The sequence below is a fragment of the Paramormyrops kingsleyae genome, chromosome 12 (genome assembly GCF_048594095.1).
Source record: "Paramormyrops kingsleyae isolate MSU_618 chromosome 12, PKINGS_0.4, whole genome shotgun sequence".
In the NCBI taxonomy this organism is placed as follows: Eukaryota; Metazoa; Chordata; class Actinopteri; order Osteoglossiformes; family Mormyridae; genus Paramormyrops; species Paramormyrops kingsleyae.
The window spans coordinates 2605624-2626358 of NC_132808.1; the positions used below are offsets into that span (position 1 = coordinate 2605624).

General features: G+C 40.3%; 1 protein-coding gene across 1 annotated transcript in view; it reads left to right on the forward strand.

Annotated features, from left to right (window-relative positions):
- rbpjb (recombination signal binding protein for immunoglobulin kappa J region b) overlaps nucleotides 1–20735 on the forward strand; it is a 57754-nt gene that overhangs the window by 19691 nt on the left and 17328 nt on the right. The window contains exon 2 of the mRNA XM_023796150.2: nucleotides 16375–16413. Within this exon, the coding sequence (XP_023651918.1) occupies nucleotides 16375–16413 (39 nt within the window). The remainder of the gene's footprint in view (nucleotides 1–16374; nucleotides 16414–20735) is intronic.

Here is a 20735-nt window from a genome sequence, read left to right on the forward strand (position 1 = left end):
TACTCTCCGCAGGGTTCTGGAGGGTTCATGGGAGTTTGCCCAACCAGTCTACATGTGTTTTGTGGACTTGGAGAATGCATTCGACCGTGTCCCTCGGGGAGTCCTGTGGGGGGTGCTCCGGGAGTATGGGGTGCCGGGCTTCCTTTTAAGGGCTGTTCGGTCCCTGTATGACCGGTGCCAGAGTCTGGTCCGCATGAGCGGCAATAAGTCGGACTTGTTTCCGGTGAGGGTTGGACTCCGTCAGGGCTGTCCTTTGTCACCGATTCTGTTCATAACTTTTATGGACAGAATTTCTAGGTGCAGCCAGGGCGTTGAGGGTGTCCGGTTTGGTGACCTCAGGATTAGGTCTCTGCTTTTTGCAGATGATGTGGTCCTGTTGGCTTCATCGGACCGTGACCTTCGGCTCTCGCTGGGACAGTTCGCGGCCGAGTGTGAAGCGGCTGGGATGAGAATCAGCACCTCCAAATCCGAGACCATGGTCCTCAGCCGGAAAAGGGTAGAATGCTCTCTCTGGGTCGGGGATGGGATCCTTCCGCAATTGGAGGAGTTTAAGTATCTCGGGGTCTTGTTCACGAGTGGGGGGACGATGGAGCGGGAGGTCGACAGGCGGATCGGTGCGGCGTCCGCAGTGATGCGGGCGCTGCATCGGTCTGTCATGGTGAAGAAGGAGCTGAGCCAAAAGGCGAAGCTCTCGATTTACCAGTCGATCTATGTTCCTACCCTCACCTATGGTCACGAGCTATGGGTAGTGACCAAAAGAACAAGATCGCGAGTGCAAGCGGCCGAAATGAGTTTCCTCCGCAGGGTGGCTGGGCTCTCCCTTAGAGATAGGGTGAGGAGCTCGGTCATTCGGGAGGGACTCAGAGTAGAGCCGCTGCTCCTCCGCATTGAGAGGAGTCAGATGAGGTGGCTCGGGCATCTGATTAGGATGCCTCCTGGACGCCTCCCTGGTGAGGTATTCCAGGCATGTCCCACTGGGAGGAGGCCCCGGGGAAGACCCAGGACACGCTGGAGGGACTATGTCTCTCGGCTGGCCTGGGAACGCCTTGGGATTCCCCCAGAGGAGCTGGATGAAGTGGCCGGGGAGAGGGAAGTCTGGGTTTCCCTGCTGAGACTGCTGCCCCCGCGACCCGACCTCGGATAAGCGGGAGAAAATGGATGGATGGATGGATGGTATATAATCAACATACAATATTTTTTTGTCAATATTGTGTTTGTGTAGGGCTGTACTGTAGCAGAGAAATTTCAAATTGCACTATTTGAAATATTGCCATATTTATAAAACAAGTTGAAAATTCTACCCATAATTTTAGCCAAATGGGACATTTGGCAATATAAACTGTAGTATAGCAATAGCTTCCGTCAAATGATTGGTGGTGTTGCCATGGGTTGTGCCAACAGACACAGAAGTACCAAAAAAAATCTGTTGGTTTTACTCAGTGTTGTCTCTATGGAATCCAAAACATTTCCATATGGGGGAAGATGAATGTCTTTTGGGGACCAGTTTGTTTTTTTTCACCTATGAGTGAGCGAATGATTATGATTGACTTGGAGAACCCATGCATTTTTTTAAAGCATATACTACACATTTAATACTACAAAATTTAAGCCATCACTAAATTTGCAAAGCTTATTAAGTTTTTTTCATATGACAGGTAAATGTTTTCATGCAACTTACTGATGGGTTCAACCCAGCTGACTATCACAGTCCCTGCAGTGTGACAGTTGCATGAGCATAACATGCGACGTCGATGTTAAAATCACACGTTATGCAGACATAATATTGAGGGCGGCACAATTAAGCAGTGAGCAGCACTGTCACCATCACTGCCACTTTTTATGTGTGGCGTTTGCATATTCTCCCTATGTGTGCATGACAGTCCTTGCAGACCAACTTCAGTTGGAGTGCTTGTATTGTGTGTGTGTGTGTGTGTGTGTGTGTGTGTGTGTGTATGCAGTTGGGCTGCCACCCCATTCATGGCTGGTTCTTGCTTCTTACCACTTGCAGTATACAATGTATAAATATTCAATGAAATTAAATTCAGTTTATTTTTATGTAGTGCCTTTCACAAGAGTCCCCCCAAGGTGCTTTACATGGTGTATTGTGATACATCATGACATCATTTAAGACAGAATAACACAAAAACAAGGAAAAGGGGAAGACAAAGATGAAAGGAAGAAAAATATTTTATATAGGTCCACGTATATATATTTTTTATATAGACTTGATTGTCAAATTAATCTGTAATTGCTCAGTTATAGTATAATTGATAGTAGGGATGGACCGATTCACATTTTTTCAGTTCCAATCCAATTCCAATACACAACTGCCGATGCCAATACAGATTCCGATTATAAGAGCACTTTTTACTTTGTTATACTTTATTTTATTAATTTTAAGCTAGTAAATACAGATGGAAAAAATGTATGACAAAAAATATTTCATTAGGCTGCTACAAACATACATAACGTACTGTTCCACCTCGTTTGTACCTCTTGTTTTAAGCATTTTTGAGGCATTTGCGGTTCAATATGAATATCTTCAAAACAAGTATACACAAGTGGCAAATGCTTATAATTTTAACACAATTTTTCTCTCATTGGCGTCAGCTCAGTTACACTTTGTTGCGATGGCAGTCCCTCCAAGTTAGCGACTCTCAGATCATCCATTGCTTTCTTTTGTCTTGCAGTTGCATGCGTTTTAAGTGGGATTGTCCATTAAACGCTATTCCCACCTCTCAAAACTTTATTTTACAAAGATCGCTTTACTACTGGTTTCTGTTAAAAGCGTAAAATACTCCCGGATCGTCACGTCTTATTTTACGCTCCTCGTACTGCGAAGGGTATGCGCATGACGTCACAGCAGGTGGAAGTCACAGTACTCACACCCACTGAGTAGCAAAAAAGACTGAGGGGCAGCATTAGCGTTCGATTTGAATGCCGCAAAAAAACATGTAAAATGGGAAAGCGCCATCATGCGATTGATTGTACATATAGATTTAACACGAAATAGGAGCTATCTTTTTAGAGATTGCCAAAAACTAAATAAGTATGTATAGGACGTGGATCGGTCACACATGGCCAATACCCAATCCTTCAAATAGGTCTGGATCGGCGCCGATACCGATCCGAATATGTTTTTCTGTACATTTACAATAGACTGTTTCTGGGCTCTGTGTGCATGTATGTACCATAGAGATTTTCTGGGCTGCTGTCCAACAGTGTCTTCCAGATATCTGCTTATCTGGAATAGTAAAATACCTTCTGGATCTGCAAAGCTTGGGAGGGTTTGGGAGTATTAGCGTTAACTACAGAGGTAGGCAAACCCCAAATATCTTCTGTCCTCTCCCTCTCTCTTCTTGATTGCTATTTAGTCTCAATTCTTCTCCCCCTCTTATTTCTCTTGCCATGTTGATGGCCATTCAAAGGGAAATGGTGATTTCCTTCTATCATCTCTTCTATACTTGGTGACAAAGATAACTAAGCACCAAAATGGAGTCGTGGTAAATAAATTAATCTGCACGTGGTGAAAGGTCATGTGACTGTATTGCAATGATTATACCATCAGATCAAACGGACAACAGAGCTGGCAGTATGGGCACACTGCTGGTTCCATGTCAGTACGGTGTGGCACCTCCCCCGGGCCTGGATACATGCGGCGATATGGTGCAGAAGGGAGTCATACAGCTGTTGTATCCTCTCCAGTGACAAGTTGGCCTACATCCTTGAGATCCTGCAGATTGGCACTGAGTTTGAGTTTATGTCCGAGCTAGGACTGGACGATATGGCAAAAATTTATATCACGATATATTTCTTAATTTTGGTCGATACGATATAATTCCGATATCGATATGGACAATATTAAAAAGCCTCAGGAAAAAACTGCCGAGGACACACACAATGGATGTCTGCAAACTGAATTTGCAAAGTCTATAATACCTCCAGGCTCCTATTAAAATTATATAATTTTTAAAAAATAAAAACAGTACAAAAAAAATAAGGTTCACTTTTTATTTGTATTTAGCCTTTACAAACAAGAAATGTGAAATAAACTATCAAATAAATAAAACTCTCAGACTCAGCTTATTAACAATAATATATTTCCATTTAAACTAAAACAGGCTGATTATTCATATACTGTATATTATATGATACAGTATATATGTATATCGAAATATCGGAAATGTGTTTAAAAATCGTATCACCGTTATTGAAAAAAATTATATCGCGATATATATTGATATCGAATTATTGTCCAGCCCTAGTCCGAGCTGATCCCACACATGTTCTATTGGGGAAAGATCAGGGGACCTGGCTGGCCACAGGAGGACCTAAACATGATGCAGGCAGTCCATAGACACATGTGTCATGTGTGGACTGGTGTTGCCTTGTTGAAAGATTGTACCTGGTTGCTGTCTCAGGAGGGGTAAGACATGCGGACACAGGATGTCACTTACGTAACTGTGCTGTCAGGGTCGAATCACTACCAGAGATGACCATAATGTCAGGAGTAACGCTGATGTGTCTTTCCAAAACATTGGCAGGATTGGTCCGCTCCCCTTGGCACTACCATACGCGCACAAGACAGCAATCAGCGGTAATGCAGACCCGATATTCATTGCTGAACATTGTATGATGCCACTCGTAATCAGTCCATGCCTCCCAGTTACGTCACCACTTCAAACGTAGCTGGTCCAGCTTATGCCAGTCGTCGAGACACGGTGCAGGATGACACGGGGTGTTGTATAGAGTCCAATACCTGTGTCCGGGTGGCAAATGCCAATGTCATGGGGTTCTGTAATGCTTGGCACACAATATGACGATCCTTCCTTGATGTAGTCTGTCTTGGGTGACCGAACTGTCACAATGTGTCTGGGTGTCCTCACGTGCCCCTTGGATTCAACATGGGGTGACTGTGACACCTGCATGCTCCACATGCTGGCCAGTTGCACGATGCGACCACCCGGCCTCATGTAAACCCACAATGCAAACCCTGTCGAACTCCAAGTACTGGTAATGCTGTCTAATGCGTCTGAGAGGCATCCTCTGTGTCTGGTGACTAGACGTGCAAATTCCTTGTAAATCGAATCATTTACATACCCATTGTTGGTCTGCATGTGTATCAAATTACATCCAAATCAGACCATTACTTCTGAGTACTTTTTTTGTCACTGAGTATACTTATGCATGTGTGGCCTCAGACTCAAGGAACATTGGAGGCAGACCAGTTGGTTCGACTTGCATGAGCTGCTCAAAGCTGAGGCTGAGTCAGTGAGTGACTATTTTTAACATTTCTCAGTATTGTGGTGCAGCCAATCCATGCACTTTGCACATCCGTTTCTCTGACCACCAAACTTACTGGTGACGTGATACCAATGTATGAGTAGCATTTTTCCCTGCCATTGCCTATAGCACATTTTCCAAAACTTAAAATGTGATAGTTCAAGGAATTCTCAACTAGAAGTTGTTTTCCAATTTCTTCCCCCCTCTCCCCTCATCCTTTAGGCACAAATGTGAGATCAGTGTTGGGCAAGCTACTTGTAAAATGTAGTGAGCTAAGCTATCAGTTACTCAACAATAAATTAAGCTTCACTACACAAAAGCTACCACCCATAGAAATATAGCAAGCTAAGTTACACAAATATGGCAAAAGCTATGTCATGTATAATCGTTAATGTTTATTGTTGTACGTAGTGTGCGTGCACCCACCGTGTGTATGAGGTGTAAACGGGGCGATGTGCATGGTGGGCAGTGCGAGTGTGTGGATCATAGTAATACGGGTGTAATAAACGCTATCTAGTGATTAAACACCGAACTATCTCTGCTGTTTAATTATTGCGAGAATGGTTCGGCGGCCTACTAATTCAATATTTTATTGTAAATATTATACTGTGTGCACGCGTGCGTAAGTCAGCCTGTTTGGCGCCGCTGAGTCACGTGACAGCCGGGAGTGGCAATTGAGAGCAGCAGCTCTTACACAGACAGCCGCAGTGCATTCAGGACAGAAATTGAAACTGAAGTATCGATCTCATGATGCTGCCATACGCATGCGTGTTTCGATAGACAGGCAGTAGAAGCAGAGTACAAGGTTGTGCATGAACATGCTTTATTTCTGTCTGATTGTTGCGTTTCAAAATCATACTACAGAGGAAACCTCTGCTTTTCTCAGACATGTCCTGGAAATTGTAGCTTTTATGGACGCTACGTCGCTACTTGATCAAAAAAAATAACATAACTACTGGAAAGTTATTTGATTCAGAAATCAGCGGTGCTACAGGCAAGCTACTAGAAAATGTAGTTAAACTAATAGCTTCGCTACATGTAGCGGCGCTACCGCCCATCACTGTGTGAGATGGGCCAGCTCTTTGACCCTCTTTCATCTCTTGGTTTACCCCTCAAGTATATAAATCCTCACTAACACATTCCATTTCTTAGGCCTATTTACTGTACATTTAGAATTCCATGAGTCCAGAACATAGGGTTTAGATCTGCTCAATTCCTTTTTTTATACTTAGTACAAAGTAGCTTTGCATATTATTTGTGCCAGCAAATGCAAATCATGCAACAAACGGAGGTCTTGCCAGCTTTGATGGGAGCTCAAAGTCCAGTTTGAGAATGAGCAGTTTCTGTATGGCGCATATTGAAGGACAAGTTGTTGAAGGGGGAACTGAAACTTTTTTGGCAATGTTTTCAATAAACGTTATCTTATATCAGCTTTATTTCCAGCTTGGTGTATTAGATAAATAGATAAAACAATAGTAATTAATGGAAATTGACACCCTCTCCCCAATACATGCTGTATCTGCAATCTGGAATGATATGGTTGGACACTGAGGTCTGCCTGACCTCGTAATAGAGATTCACTGTCAGCATTGTGTTGCCATTGCAGAATAACAGCAGCTAATTTTTAATTGTTTACTCTGAAACTTTATCTTGTCATTGTTGACCAATGTGTGCAAATAATTGATTTATAAGGTCAATAAAAATGAATAAGAAAATTGAAGTTAAGTCCAGAAGTAGTACATTTTAAGAATGAATCTGCTAACACCCTCTGCATTGATAAACTGAAATGCTGTTACCTATTGCCACAAATTGTCGCATCATGGTAGAGATACCATGGAACTTGGGACACTTTCTGATACCGTGGTTTGCTTTTATTTTATTTGACCATCCATATTCCCTAATCACAGTTAGTGTTTCCCCTCAGTGAGCATAGTGAGGATATCACTTGACCTGGTGGAGCATCTAAAATTGACACACATGCAGCTGTGGATTGGATTTAAGCTCATAGTATACCGCCATGGAGCCACCTATTTTATTTAAACTATTTATTTTTGTTAAAATAGAGTTATTGAAAGGGAGTGTTACTATGACATTATGAACTGTAAAGCAGAATTTCCATCTTTTTAGTTGGAAATGCTATATGTCATTCTGCTGTCCTGTTGAAAAGCTGCTGTGTGATCAAATATATTTGAAGTGTGTGTGTATAACTGAGAAACTGAGGGTAGTGACTTCAAATAGACTGAAAAAAACATCATGCTTTCTGTTGCGTAGTTTGTCAGACAATGTTCAGAGATCACATGGCCTTTTATGTCACCATTGTTTGGCTGAGTTTAAATGGTGGTCTACATCCCTATCTCTGTGTGCGCATAACATTAATTCATTGTAATAAGTTGAGGTCTTGGGGATCTAGACTGTTTTTGAGGGGTATAGCTGATATGAGGAAGGAAGCTAAAAGCAATAATGTAAAGCTAAATGGATAAAAATAATACCCAACAGAACTTCCTTTTCCTCTGCTGGTCTTCACGCTATGGTGCAAAAAGGGAAATGTCATCAGTTGCAGTTTTCTTGAGGTTTATGCGCAAAATATGGCCTATTTTGGCCTGCTGAGCAGGTATTGATCATGCTAATGCTGGAGAAATGAAATTTTACAAAGGACAGGCACTTTCAAGCCTTCACTTTAGTGGAGCAGCATACACTAGAAGCAAGAACTTAGTGTCATTGTCCTGAGTGGGGGTGGTAGTGGGTCTCATTTTTAGTCTTTCTTCAGTGGTTTATGTCGGGTCTGCAACAGACAAATGACTGCAGAAGTGCTGCATCCTCTCTCCGTTTTTGGCAGTTCCTGGGTCACATAATGCTCTTATTTGTTAGAATCAGCTGAACTGTTGTAATATACTTTTGGTGTTGCTTGGAAAACAAATTCAGGTTTTCAATTTTCATGTCCTATTAGAACAACAACAAAAAAATGGAAGAAACAATATAAATATATTGTGTATCTAATGGTATGGTATGAGTATGAAAAAACTGTCAGAATTCCTTTGGTTCATTGGGGTTGGTGGGGGCAGGAAGGAGGCTCTAAATGTATAAGGATAGTTTGGATAGTTTTGGGGTGTGGTGAGTGACAACAAAATATGCACGTGTATCAGATTAAGGTCATGTGTCCCTGTATAGAAACATTTCCCACTTTCCTGTTGTGGCCAAGGTGTTGCAACAGTGATGGTGAGATTTGGTAGAGGTTTTTTTCTGTATATCAGGATGTCCGCGGGGTTTTAAAAAGTATTAAAAGGTAGTAAATCACATAAGCAAAAATTAAAGCCATTAAAAGGTATTACACGCAAATTTACGAGGTATTAAATTTTAGATTTTTTTTTTTACTACAAATTGTCTATTTGTGTTTTAAAGTTTATCTGCTAAATTTCTCGCAAATTATTTTAAAAGTGGATTAGCTCATTCCTTCATTCATAGATGATCTCTGTGATGCTGACGTCATATTCAGTGGTCGAGCGACGTCTTAAACAGTTTGCGCGCTGAAGTACATGTTGGCTGCTTACACTCAGAAAAGCTGTCATAGTCATCATGGGTAAGTGCAAGTTTGCACGTAAGTGGTTAGAGGACCCAGCGTTTAAGGACTATGGAAGTAAATTAATGACAAAAGTCGTTGATGGAAAAAAAACACGTTGAATTACACTTATCGAATAAAAACGCATTGCATTAATGACGCTTTGAATTTTTGTGGACTGTAATTTAATATGTGCATACATTTAAACATTGAACATTTCAATCGTAATTTCATTGCTTAAATATTCAGTACAAAAATATTTGGCTTCCAAAATTCAGTTCCAAAAGATACGTATTTTAAAGTGCATGTTTATAATTCAACCACATGAATTCAGTTAATTTAATTTCGCCTCAAAATAAATTTCAAAGGAACAAATTCAGTTGAAAATATTCCATGTGTTTTATTCACATCTTTATTATTCAAGCAGTAACATTCAGTCCTCTTATTTCTGCTTTACAATATTCAGTCCCGTTATTTTCGCTGTTTCAAATACGCTGCCACAATTTCAGTGGTTTAAAACACGATCCAAAATTCAACCCTCTACATCCGGGACTAGCAGGATGAGCCATAGATTGCCGATAGAGTTCTCTTCGGGAACCGCGATCAAAATGGAGCAAGCGATCAGTACAAGTACTCATTGACTTGGCAGCAGATTTTTGTTGATTGTGTTATTTATGTTTCTTGTCGTTTACTGGTCAATACGATAACTTATTGCAACCCCAACTAGTAGGTTTTTATGTAAGTAATTCACTAGCTGCATTAATTATCACCAAACTTATCTTGCTAACGTAAGATGCCTGCAGGCAACTACAAGGTTTACACACCAAGAGTTTAAATCAGCGTGATAAATTTATGATAATGACAGTCAGCGCTCTCTTTTCGCATATGCGATGCACAACTCATAAATCAGGAATGCATGGATGAGAGCAGTTGGTCAACTGGTGCAAATCGACAAACTCATTGAAGAAAAAGCCAAACAATTACGGCACTTGCCATGAATAGCCTAGTGGATAAAGATATGGACTTGTGACTGAAGAAGTTAAATGCAAGATGTTTTCAAAATCACAGTCACTAAATTTATTCTGTTGACCCATTTTCCCTATTTAAATTCTGTTGTACAGGCCAAAATTGTGTAACATTATAAATCTTTAAATCAGTTTGAAACTTGTTTTAAAACGGTTGCAACTCAATGCCATGCGGGTTTTAAAAAATATTGAGAAAGTATTAAAAAAGGTATTAAAAAGTGTTAAATTTAACCTCTGGATTTCTGTATATACCCTGTATATGTACCTGAAACTCATCTCAGCCTTGTAGTGTCAGTTTTCCAATTTTTCTGCCTTTTATTTGATCTTGTGTCATGCTGGGATATTGCGTCGATGTAATCGATTACACAAATGTATTTTAAAATGCAGTACTTTATAAAATGCTGGATAAATGGACATAGATAATTAGTGATTTCATGTTCATCAAAGATTACCTTTAGCAACTGTATAAAGTAATATTTTTATACAAATCAACTCATGTGAAACAAAAAATGTATGTTTTCAGGGTTTCCAATTCTCATGCATCTGACGTGACACTCAGACTTTCAAACTCGCTCATGCTAGAAATCTTATGGCAAATATACACTCACCTAAAGGATTATTAGGAACACCATACTAATACGGTGTTTGACCCCCCTTCGCCTTCAGAACTGCCTTAATTCTACGTGGCATTGATTCAACAAGGTGCTGAAAGCATTCTTTAGAAATGTTGGCCCATATTGATAGGATAGCATCTTGCAGTTGATGGAGATTTGTGGGATGCACATCCAGGGCACGAAGCTCCCGTTCCACCACATCCCAAAGATGCTCTATTGGGTTGAGATCTGGTGACTGTGGGGGCCATTGTAGTACAGTGAACTCATTGTCATGTTCAAGAAACCAATTTGAAATGATTCGAGCTTTGTGACATGGTGCATTATCCTGCTGGAAGTAGCCATCAGAGGATGGGTACATGGTGGTCATAAAGGGATGGACATGGTCAGAAACAATGCTCAGGTAGGCCGTGGCATTTAAACGATGCCCAATTGGCACTAAGGGGCCTAAAGTGTGCCAAGAAAATATCCCCCACACCATTACACCACCACCACCAGCCTGCACAGCGGTAACAAGGCATGATGGATCCATGTTCTCATTCTGTTTATGCCAAATTCTGACTCTACCATTTGAATGTCTCAACAGAAATCGAGACTCATCAGACCAGGCAACATTTTTCCAGTCTTCAACTGTCCAATTTTGGTGAGCTCGTGCAAATTGTAGCCTCTTTTTCCTATTTGTAGTGGAGATGAGTGGTACCCGGTGGGGTCTTCTGCTGTTGTAGCCCATCCGCCTCAAGATTGTGCGTGTTGTGGCTTCACAAATGCTTTGCTGCATACCTCGGTTGTAACGAGTGGTTATTTCAGTCAAAGTTGCTCTTCTATGAGCTTGAATCAGTCGGCCCATTCTCCTCTGACCTCTAGCATCAACAAGGCATTTTCGCCCACAGGACTGCCGCATACTGGATGTTTTTCCCTTTGCACACCATTCTTTGTAAACCCTAGAAATGGTTGTGCCTGAAAATCCCAGTAACTGAGCAGATTGTGAAATACTCAGACCGGCCTGTCTGGCACCAACAACCATGCCACGCTCCAAATTGCTTAAATCACCTTTCTTTTACATTCTGACATTCAGTTTGGAGTTCAGGAGATTGTCTTGACCAGGACCACACCCCTAAATGCATTGAAGCAACTGCCATGTGATTGGTTGATTAGATAATTGCATTAATGAGAAATTGAACAGGTGTTCCTAATAATCCTTTAGGTGAGTGTATATTATTCCTTTACAAACCTAAAATTGGCGACATCAAAACCGTTGGGGTAGTTTGCGAACTCTACAGACTATTTCGAAGGTAATAAAATGGTAACCTACATGTAAATGCGTTTGCATATGTATAGACTTGTCTTGAAAATCTCACTCCTGCCAGCTGACCGAAGTTGGCAACCTTGCATTTTATTTGAAATTACAGTGGTACATCGGTTCTCGAACTCACTAGAACTTGAATTTCTTGAAAGTCGAACAAACCAGTTTGACCTAGAACTCGATCTGAACATCAGAAGTCGAACTGTGAGCGCTGACCTAATATAAATTGTACGCACCAGGAAATAAGTCATACTACAATGCAATTCTTGCTTGAATGCCTTCTTCACAGACTGGACGATTAACCAAATAAAGCAGCGCAACATTACAGTAACTAACAATAAATAAGCCACTAACTTACGTGTAGTATTAGAACATTTATGTAATTTATTTAAACTTTATTTTACCAGGTAAATTAACTGAAAACCAGTTCTCACTGCTTTACGTGATATTCGGGAGAAATAGCAAATTACGCAACGGAACTGCCTGGGATACAAATGTCATGCGTGTAACTAAACTTCAGCCAATAAGGGCAAAGGTGTGTCATCACAGAGGCGGTTCCAGTTTGTGCAGCCGGGTGAGAGGTCGCAATGCGTCTAACCGTAATGCATTGCGTCAGGATCAGAATGCGTTGCTTTAAGCCAGCGCTGTAAGCAAGTCGAACGCACCCAATGACCAGACTGGGGAAACAAACTGAAACGTGGACTTAATACAGAGGACTAATGACAACAACCAGAAACAGCTGATCACATGGGGATCCCACACGAGGTTAACGAGGGAGCGTGGCACACGGAAGGAGCGGACGATCGGGGCAGGACAGGGGTAATGTTGGGATAAGATCTTTATCGTTTTGGAAGCCATTAAGAAAAAAATGCTCTTGTTTTATCCTGTTCATTTTGTGTTTAAATGCTAAAAAAATGTAGGTGTAGTTCTGGGGGGCCGGGAACCAATTAATTTGTTTTCCATTATTTCTTATGGGAAATATTTGATCAGAACTCGAACTTTTTAGGATTCAATCCGGAGTCCGGAACAGATTAAGTTCAAGAACCGAGGTACCACTGTCTTAAGCTAACTTTTAAATGAAATGAAAGTGTTTTGAGAGCATGGCTGGGGTCATATTTAGGGTTTAAGCTATAGAAATAAGCACATATTACTATTTATAGTGACTCTACCAAACATCCGCGAATGGATGTTTCTGGAACCTAACCTCGTGAATGTCCGAGATCTGGCTGTATTATTATTGGTGGTGGTGTTGTTGTTATATTGATTGTATTATTATCGTTATTTATTATTAGCTCGGTTTAGCTGTTTTTTTGCCTTTTACAGGTAGTTTCTGCCTTACTCCAGTCATACACACAGTTGGATAATGTCATCTCAAATAAGTTAGCATGCCGGATGCATTTACAGGAACAAATATGGGTTCGATATAACAGAGTTGACCGACATGTTCCTAAACCACTGATTTATGACTGAGCACACGATATGCATGGTGACTATGATGCATAAGCCACAGTGTTGTGAGCGTTAAGTATAAATGGACTCTACCTGTGCAGTGGCAAACTGTAATGGTTCCTCTGTACTGGTGTTCTAACTACTCACAGCCCAGGGCATCTTTTCTGTCACAACACGTACATGTGTTTCGATGCCAGAGGAATGTTTCACTAAGGGAGAAGCAGTACAAAGTTGTCTGTTCAGCCCCAATTTTTCTGTGAGAATGCCATTGATTTTTCTGCTGCTAATCCTCTTCTCGTTTCAAACTGTTAATGCATTTGTTATATTCAAGTCCTAACTTTACTGAAGTAAACTGGTCCTATGCTGATTTAAGGTTCAGGCAATTCTGTCTACTTCAAAGGAATCGTTGAATATAATCTTTTCTAGTTGCCTAAGCATGACTTTTCTTTCAATTGGCTTTTATCAGGTACCGGTACTCTTCACACTAGGCTTGGGCGGTATCCAAATTTTGATACCTTCAAACCTCCTCCCTATTTGACCTCTGTGAATAATAAAAAAAATTTGATGTAAGGCTCAGACAGCGTCACCAAACTGTTGGCTTGTGCCTAAACCGTTCAGAAACTGAATACCAAACACTAATACTGAAACAATAACGTAAACCAAATAAAAATACCTGAATCAATTAAATAAATCCGTATTTACCGCCTCTCCCTTCTCGTTCGGTCAAAACCCAAAATACTGCCAAACTGCAGAAGTTGTGTTCTTTTTCGAGACCAGGGGCCTCATGTATAACAACGTGCGTAGAATTCACACTAAAACATGGCGTACGGACAAAACTAGGAATCCAGCTGCATAAAACTGTGCGTAAGCACAGATCTACGCTTATTCCCTTTATAAATCCCAATGAGCGTGAAATTTTATGTACGTGAACGAGCCCACAGCCACTCCCCCGACCCGCCCATATTTATGTGTATTTGCATATGTAAATCTGTATAAATACCCGCTTTGTTCTATGTTTTTCTTAAACAACAATGGACAAACCACGAGGGAAAAAAGTATTTCTGCGAGTGCGAAGTGGAGGTCATGTTAACAGAAATCGAGAAAAGAAAAGTGATATTATTTGGTGGTATAAGTGGCATCAGCAATAAACGAAAGTTGACGGAGTGGCACAGCGTGGCGGAGTCAGTTAAAAGTGTTGGTTCCAAAATTCGCACGGTGGCCGAAATTAAAAAGAAGTGGTCGGACATTAAAATCGACGTGAAAAAACGAGCGGCCGCTCACCGTAAGAGTCTTAAAAGCACAGGCGGAGGTAGCAGAATTCCCGGTCTCACACCCTTTGAGCAACTAGTAGCTGCGATGATTGGGGACACACTTTTATCGGGTGAGGGGGGCGCCGATGTCATCGCGGGTGATTTTTTCTCGTACCATACTTGTTTGAATTACTTGCATGTTTATGAATATCGCATAGGGCGCAGATGCGATGTTACTTTCGTTTATTCTGTTTGTTTATTCTTACAGACAACAGTACAAGAGGTGCCCCCAATACATTAATAGAGTACATTAATAGAGTGAAAGTGCTTTACATTTACATAAGCAAATTCGTTCACTGAAGGTTATAGCAATGTGCGCGCAGTCGATAGCTTCGACTACGTTGGGAAAACCGGACATCGCTGCAAATTGCGCTTTAATTTTTGCCTGTTCAACCACAGTGTAAGGAAATTTTATATATCTGGGTGACAAGCGAATTATGCCGTCCCATACAGCCGGCATGGCGCGACTCAGAATTGACTGAGAAATACCCGATCGGTCCGCAAGTTCTCGCTGAAAAGCACCTGTGGCTAAGAACCCGCGAGTGGACAGAACTTGTAAAGAAACAGGTAGCCTATAGCGTAACTCCTCATCGTCTGCTTTTGTAATACTGTAATGTTTAGCACACAGCTCCAAAAGGATTGCTCTTGGAAATCTTAATCGACTTAGAAGCCAGTCATCATCATCATTATAAGCTATGTCTTCCAATAACGCAAGAGCTGCCATGGTAGTTGTAATAGTTCGGTCATTTTCTGCACCGTTTTATTGTTACAAATTGATAAAAAAAAAATCAGCTGCCGTACATTTGTAAACAGCATACAATTAATGTCGGTGTATTTGATAGTCAGCGTGATGACACAGTGAAACTGCAGTAGCACTCTTTTGCCAGTAGGTGCCTCCATTTTGCCAAATCGAGCAGAAACTTGCGTACGCCTTGTCTGGGGTTGCCGTGAGAATGTGCGTGGCGGTACGCCAAGTTTAGTTTTTATACATCTCGACCTGAGCGTGGAAATGGGCATGCGCAACATTTTTGTGCGTAAGCACCGTTTATACATGAGGCCCCAGGTCACTTGGTGCTCGACTCGCCATCTTTCCCCACCTCTCTATTTCTCCTCCACGCTGTCATGTGATGACAACCACGCATACGCATTGTTAGGCATTAAATAAATTATATTTAATATTTAATCTTTGTCTCCTATATAAGTGCATTGTTTTTATGACGGTAAAACGGTATTGAAACTGATACCGTTGCTATTTTTAGATCCCGCGGTATACCATATTACCGTATTACCGCCCAAGCCTACTTCACACTTAAACTATCAGAGTGGAATATGTACCATGTTTTTTGTACTGCACACTTTCTTATCCTGTGGTCTATTTTGGGTTTGTTTACACCTAATATCTGTAAACAAGCTATGTCCTTTCTGACATGAAAGTGGAAAGACGTGCTGGTGTTTTTAAAGCTCACTTCAGCATCTTTACATTTAGAATAATTAAAACCTAGTTGCTGAGAATCTGCTGCTTTAAAAATGTTGTATTTCAAGGGCTGAGGGTGAGATCTGTACACTTCTGTATCCACATACTGCCTGAACTGTAGAATTGAGTCCCACTGTTAAATTGAAACCCTCTGTATTACTCTGACATACTGCTATGTTTATTATCATGCTGCTGTAGTACATCATTGCTGGTCAAATGTGTTTTGGCCATGACACAAATGTGGCTGGTTGTTCACAGAGGGCAGGACTTCAGCACTTGAATGAGTTTTTTTTTAAGAGAACCTGTCTCTCTGCATATTCATGGTGTATACATACATGATTTATTTATTTTTTTCCTCTGTAGGAAGTTTGGGGAACGTCCTCAACCACAACGCCTGACCAGGTAGGCCTCTGCTCATGCTGCAGACAAAAAAAAATCACACAAAACACAAGTTTCTTCTTTTTTTTGATGGGTGGTGATTTGGAATTTTTGCTCCCACAACCCAATGTATCACAGCACTAAACCCAAATTTAGTCTGTAGATGTATCGTAAAACTGATTTTTGTAGCTGCTTAAGCTTTACAGTTTTGGTGCCCTCATTAAACATCCATGCATAATTAGACATAATCAAAAGCTTTTTTTTAGTATATTGGTGTAAATTATGGCTCCAAGTTGATTTGGGTCTACTAGTGGTGGGCGATATGACTATTTTATTGTCACCGGTTACAGTTGTATCCAAGATAAACATTTCAGAGGTATCACAAGAATCATGAAACCACACTACATTTTCGTTTACATTTATTTAGCAGACACTTTTGTTGAAAGTGTTGCACAAGTAAGAAAATTGAGACAAATAAGAACATAAGAAATTTACAAACAAAAGGAGGCCATTCGGCCCATCAAGCTCGTTTGGGGGGAACTTAACTAATAGAAAATGTTAAAATCTTATCTAGCTCTGATTTACAGGAACCCAGGGTTTTATTTTGCACTACACTATTCCATACTCCTACATGCTGTGTTAAAGAAGTGCTACCTTACCACTGTAATGTAGACATTGTTGTATGAGATATTGTGATAACTGGAGGACAGATGCCTGTCTGTGCCCCCCCCCCCCCCCCATGTTAATGATTCTCACTCTGAAAGCTGACTCGCCAAAAGGACCCCCACAGATTGCCAGGCCATGAAGGGGTCAGGGGGGTTTTTATTTTTCCCCCTCCTCCTATTTTCTAGTTGGCCTGACATGCAATAGAAAACCCTAGAATCTCAGAATGTGTAACTTGTAAAGTCCCCACCAATGAAGGTGGATTTCAGTATGAGTGGCGGCTGTTGTCTAACTGTCTGTCTTGGTGGATGTGTTGTCAAAGCTTTCATCTTCACTTTCTGTTCACTTTGCTTGAGTTATTGCTGCTTAAACCTCTGACTGCTATATCTCTGCTGGTGATGCTTTAAAACTTGTGCCCAATCCACATTTTTATTTACCCCAACTGTGAGTAAACTGATAGTTATGTTAAAATGATTATTAAAATAATGTGTTTTGTTCATTGATATCTTAGACTCCTTGTCGAAGGACCTCTAAGGATTTAAGTTGGTTCATAGTGTACTACATTTATATGGTAAATTGGATTTTTCAGTGACTAAAGATGCACATAAACATAATACACGTGCGGCAAAAAGTATGCTGACATGAGGCTTTACTCTGTGCTATGATATTGACTTACTGCTCAGTCTAGATGTGGCTTTGGTTTAGGTTTCTGCAAACCACCTGCTGTGTTACAGATGTAATGAAATACAGTGGTACCTTGGTTTGCGAACATAATTCGTTCTGGAAACGTGCTTGTAATTCAAAGTACTCGTATATCAAAGCGAATTTTCCCATAGGAAATAATGGAAAATGGTTAATACAAAATATAACTTAAAAATACATAAAACAAATTAACCTGCACTTTACCTTTGAAAAGAATCATGGATGGTGTGAGGGAGACGAGAGAGAGGAGAAGAGGATTATTTTGTAGGACAACTTTCACTATAACTAAAGGAATCACTGCTATCTGTTGGCTCACTGGAATCTTTCTTTTTGTGTGACTTTAACAAGGAACCTATTGAATGACAGCTGCTTTTGCCTCCTTTTCAATTTCGTGGAAATGTGGACATGTGGACAGATTCATCGCTCGCACTGCTACGGCCTTATTCAGATGGCACTTTTCTACTATATTTTGACTATATGAGTGAGGGACGCCGACTGAGACCGAGTCTGGGAGACGATTACCCACAATCTCACAGCGAGAGAGAAAGAAGAACCATCGGCTCAGTTGTGATTATGTGACACTTGGCAGACAAAGCGTATACGTAATATTTGTATTGCAAGACCTTGCTTGTCTATCAAGTTTATTTTAAAATTTTGCTCGTTTTGCAAAACACTCGCAGACCAAGTTACTTGCAATCCAAGGTTTTACTGTGTTTAATACCACCCACAAAACAATAAATTACATAATGGACTCAGTGGTTCGCATCATCAGTGGAGTAGGTAATGGTGGTGTGTGTTTTGGTGGGGGTGAGGAGTCTAACATTGGGTATTCAATAGGGGTGGGAAAATATCGATTGTATGATTTTATGCTCACAACCCTGGTCCCCCCCCCCAAAAAAAAAAACTTCAATTTATGTTTGGTCACATCTTTAAGTTAGTCCTGAAACATGGCACTTTGAGTTGCCCATTTTTATTTTCAGTTGTTCTTAATTAAATGTAATTTTTTATTTGGTTTCTCTGTTAAGGAACTATACCCATATATTTGTAAAATAAAAAGATTTTGATATACAAGCCTTCGGCTTTTCTGTAATGGTCTTCACAATTTGCTTGCAGTAACTGCATTTGTAAATTTATGTTCCATTTAGAGCTTTTTAAACATCAATTCAAATATGGAAAGCTGCTATATAGTATTTTATATCTCACTCCTTTTGGATTAATGTTGAATTGGATTGAATGAAATCATTAGCTTGTGAATTGGAATCAAATCGAATCAGGGCAGCTGTGCCAATATCTAGCCCAAGTATTCTGTTTGGTGAGGTCAGTCTGTGCGTATATTCCTGTTGCCTAAGTGTAGAGTACCGGAGAGCTGTTTTTGGCATTGTACTACAGATCCTTTGAAAGCCACACAATAAAAAAAAAAAAACTATTGAAACTAGGGCTCGGTGATAAAAATCAAATCTTTACGATTTTTACTATGTAAATTTTTTAACTGAGCCATAAGTTTAACAACACACTTTTTCACATGTACTGCTGTAGAGATGGGTCGGGCTATTCGGTAAAATACTTTTGGCTTGGTAGTTCATATCTGGGCTCCATTTTATTTAGCACCTGAATGAACCCATTTATTTCCAATGTATGTATGTACCATATCTTTGGAGATATTAAGTCACCCATCTGTAATTTCTTTCCATTATTGTATGTATATTTTTTTTTCGCTGATGTTCATTGGCTGCCGCTAGCTTGTTCATTTTGTACAGCTACACACTCCTGCCCCTTGACTGCTTGCCTCTGTCAGATACTGTCAGATTTGTTCTATGTCGTATTTTGGATAACACGGGACAACAAAATAAATTTAAAAAAAAATTCTGCTACATGGCAAAATTTGTGTCTTATACTATATCGAGTGTGCTGATTCCAAATCTGAAGTCAGATTTATTGTAGCATGTCAGGATTTAAAGTTAAGTCAACTCGTTTAAAAATTAATCTGTACTAAAACTTGGTACATCATCATCAACCCATTGATGCATTCAGAGTAACAAAACTGCTAAAGATTCAACTTGGGCTTATTGAATAGTGTTCAAAAGTGCTTAAAGCATTTGCTTTTGCGTTTGTGAATGGTAGTAGTATCCCGTTGGAGAAACAAACAGTAGTCATGCATCATGTTGGGATTAAAGTGACCTTGATATCTTGTTTCCATGAGCGAAATATCTTGATGGAATCTCTCTCCATGTTGATCGCTTACATCACCCAAATTTGGTGGAAAGAAATCCAGATGGGAGTGTAAAAAGTGCATTTTTAGAGACATCCAGCTACCGAGTTTCTGATATGCTTGTCAGTATGTTGTTGAGTTAAACATAGTTTTCAGCTCGCTCATTTCATAGAAAGTTTTACACTACTAGCACAAATGCATCCCAAGCAGCAAGTTCAAGTGGATTGAGTAATGTTCTGAAAGTGGTATCACGAATGACTTCGTGAATTTCGGGTCCGACAAAAATTCCTGCTTTGTTTGGCATCAGTTTTTCTTGATCCAAATTTCTCCCATAGGTACCGAAAAGCATGCGGACCTGCCCAATCTTTTCTGTGAAATACAGTGGTACCTCAGTTCTTGAACTCATTAGAACTCTAATTTCTTAAAAGTCGAACAAACCAGTTCGTAAAAAAATTACCGAGTACTCAATCTGAATCTCAGAAGTCAAACCGTGAACGCGGACCTAAGAACTTGTACGCGTGGGGAAATGAGTCATGCGGCACATCTCTCAGCGGAAACAAAGGGTAACGCTTCAGTCTCAGCCTCGCATTCGCTGTGATAGCATCGTGCATGTTTACACTTTAACTGAATACATATATTTAGACAGTAAAAATACATTTAGACAATGATAGACAGTAGCAGTAATTATTATATAATAAAATACATTTAAGAATAGATTTCTTATTAATTATTTTAATATTAATAATAAACCATTAATACATTTAATTATAGT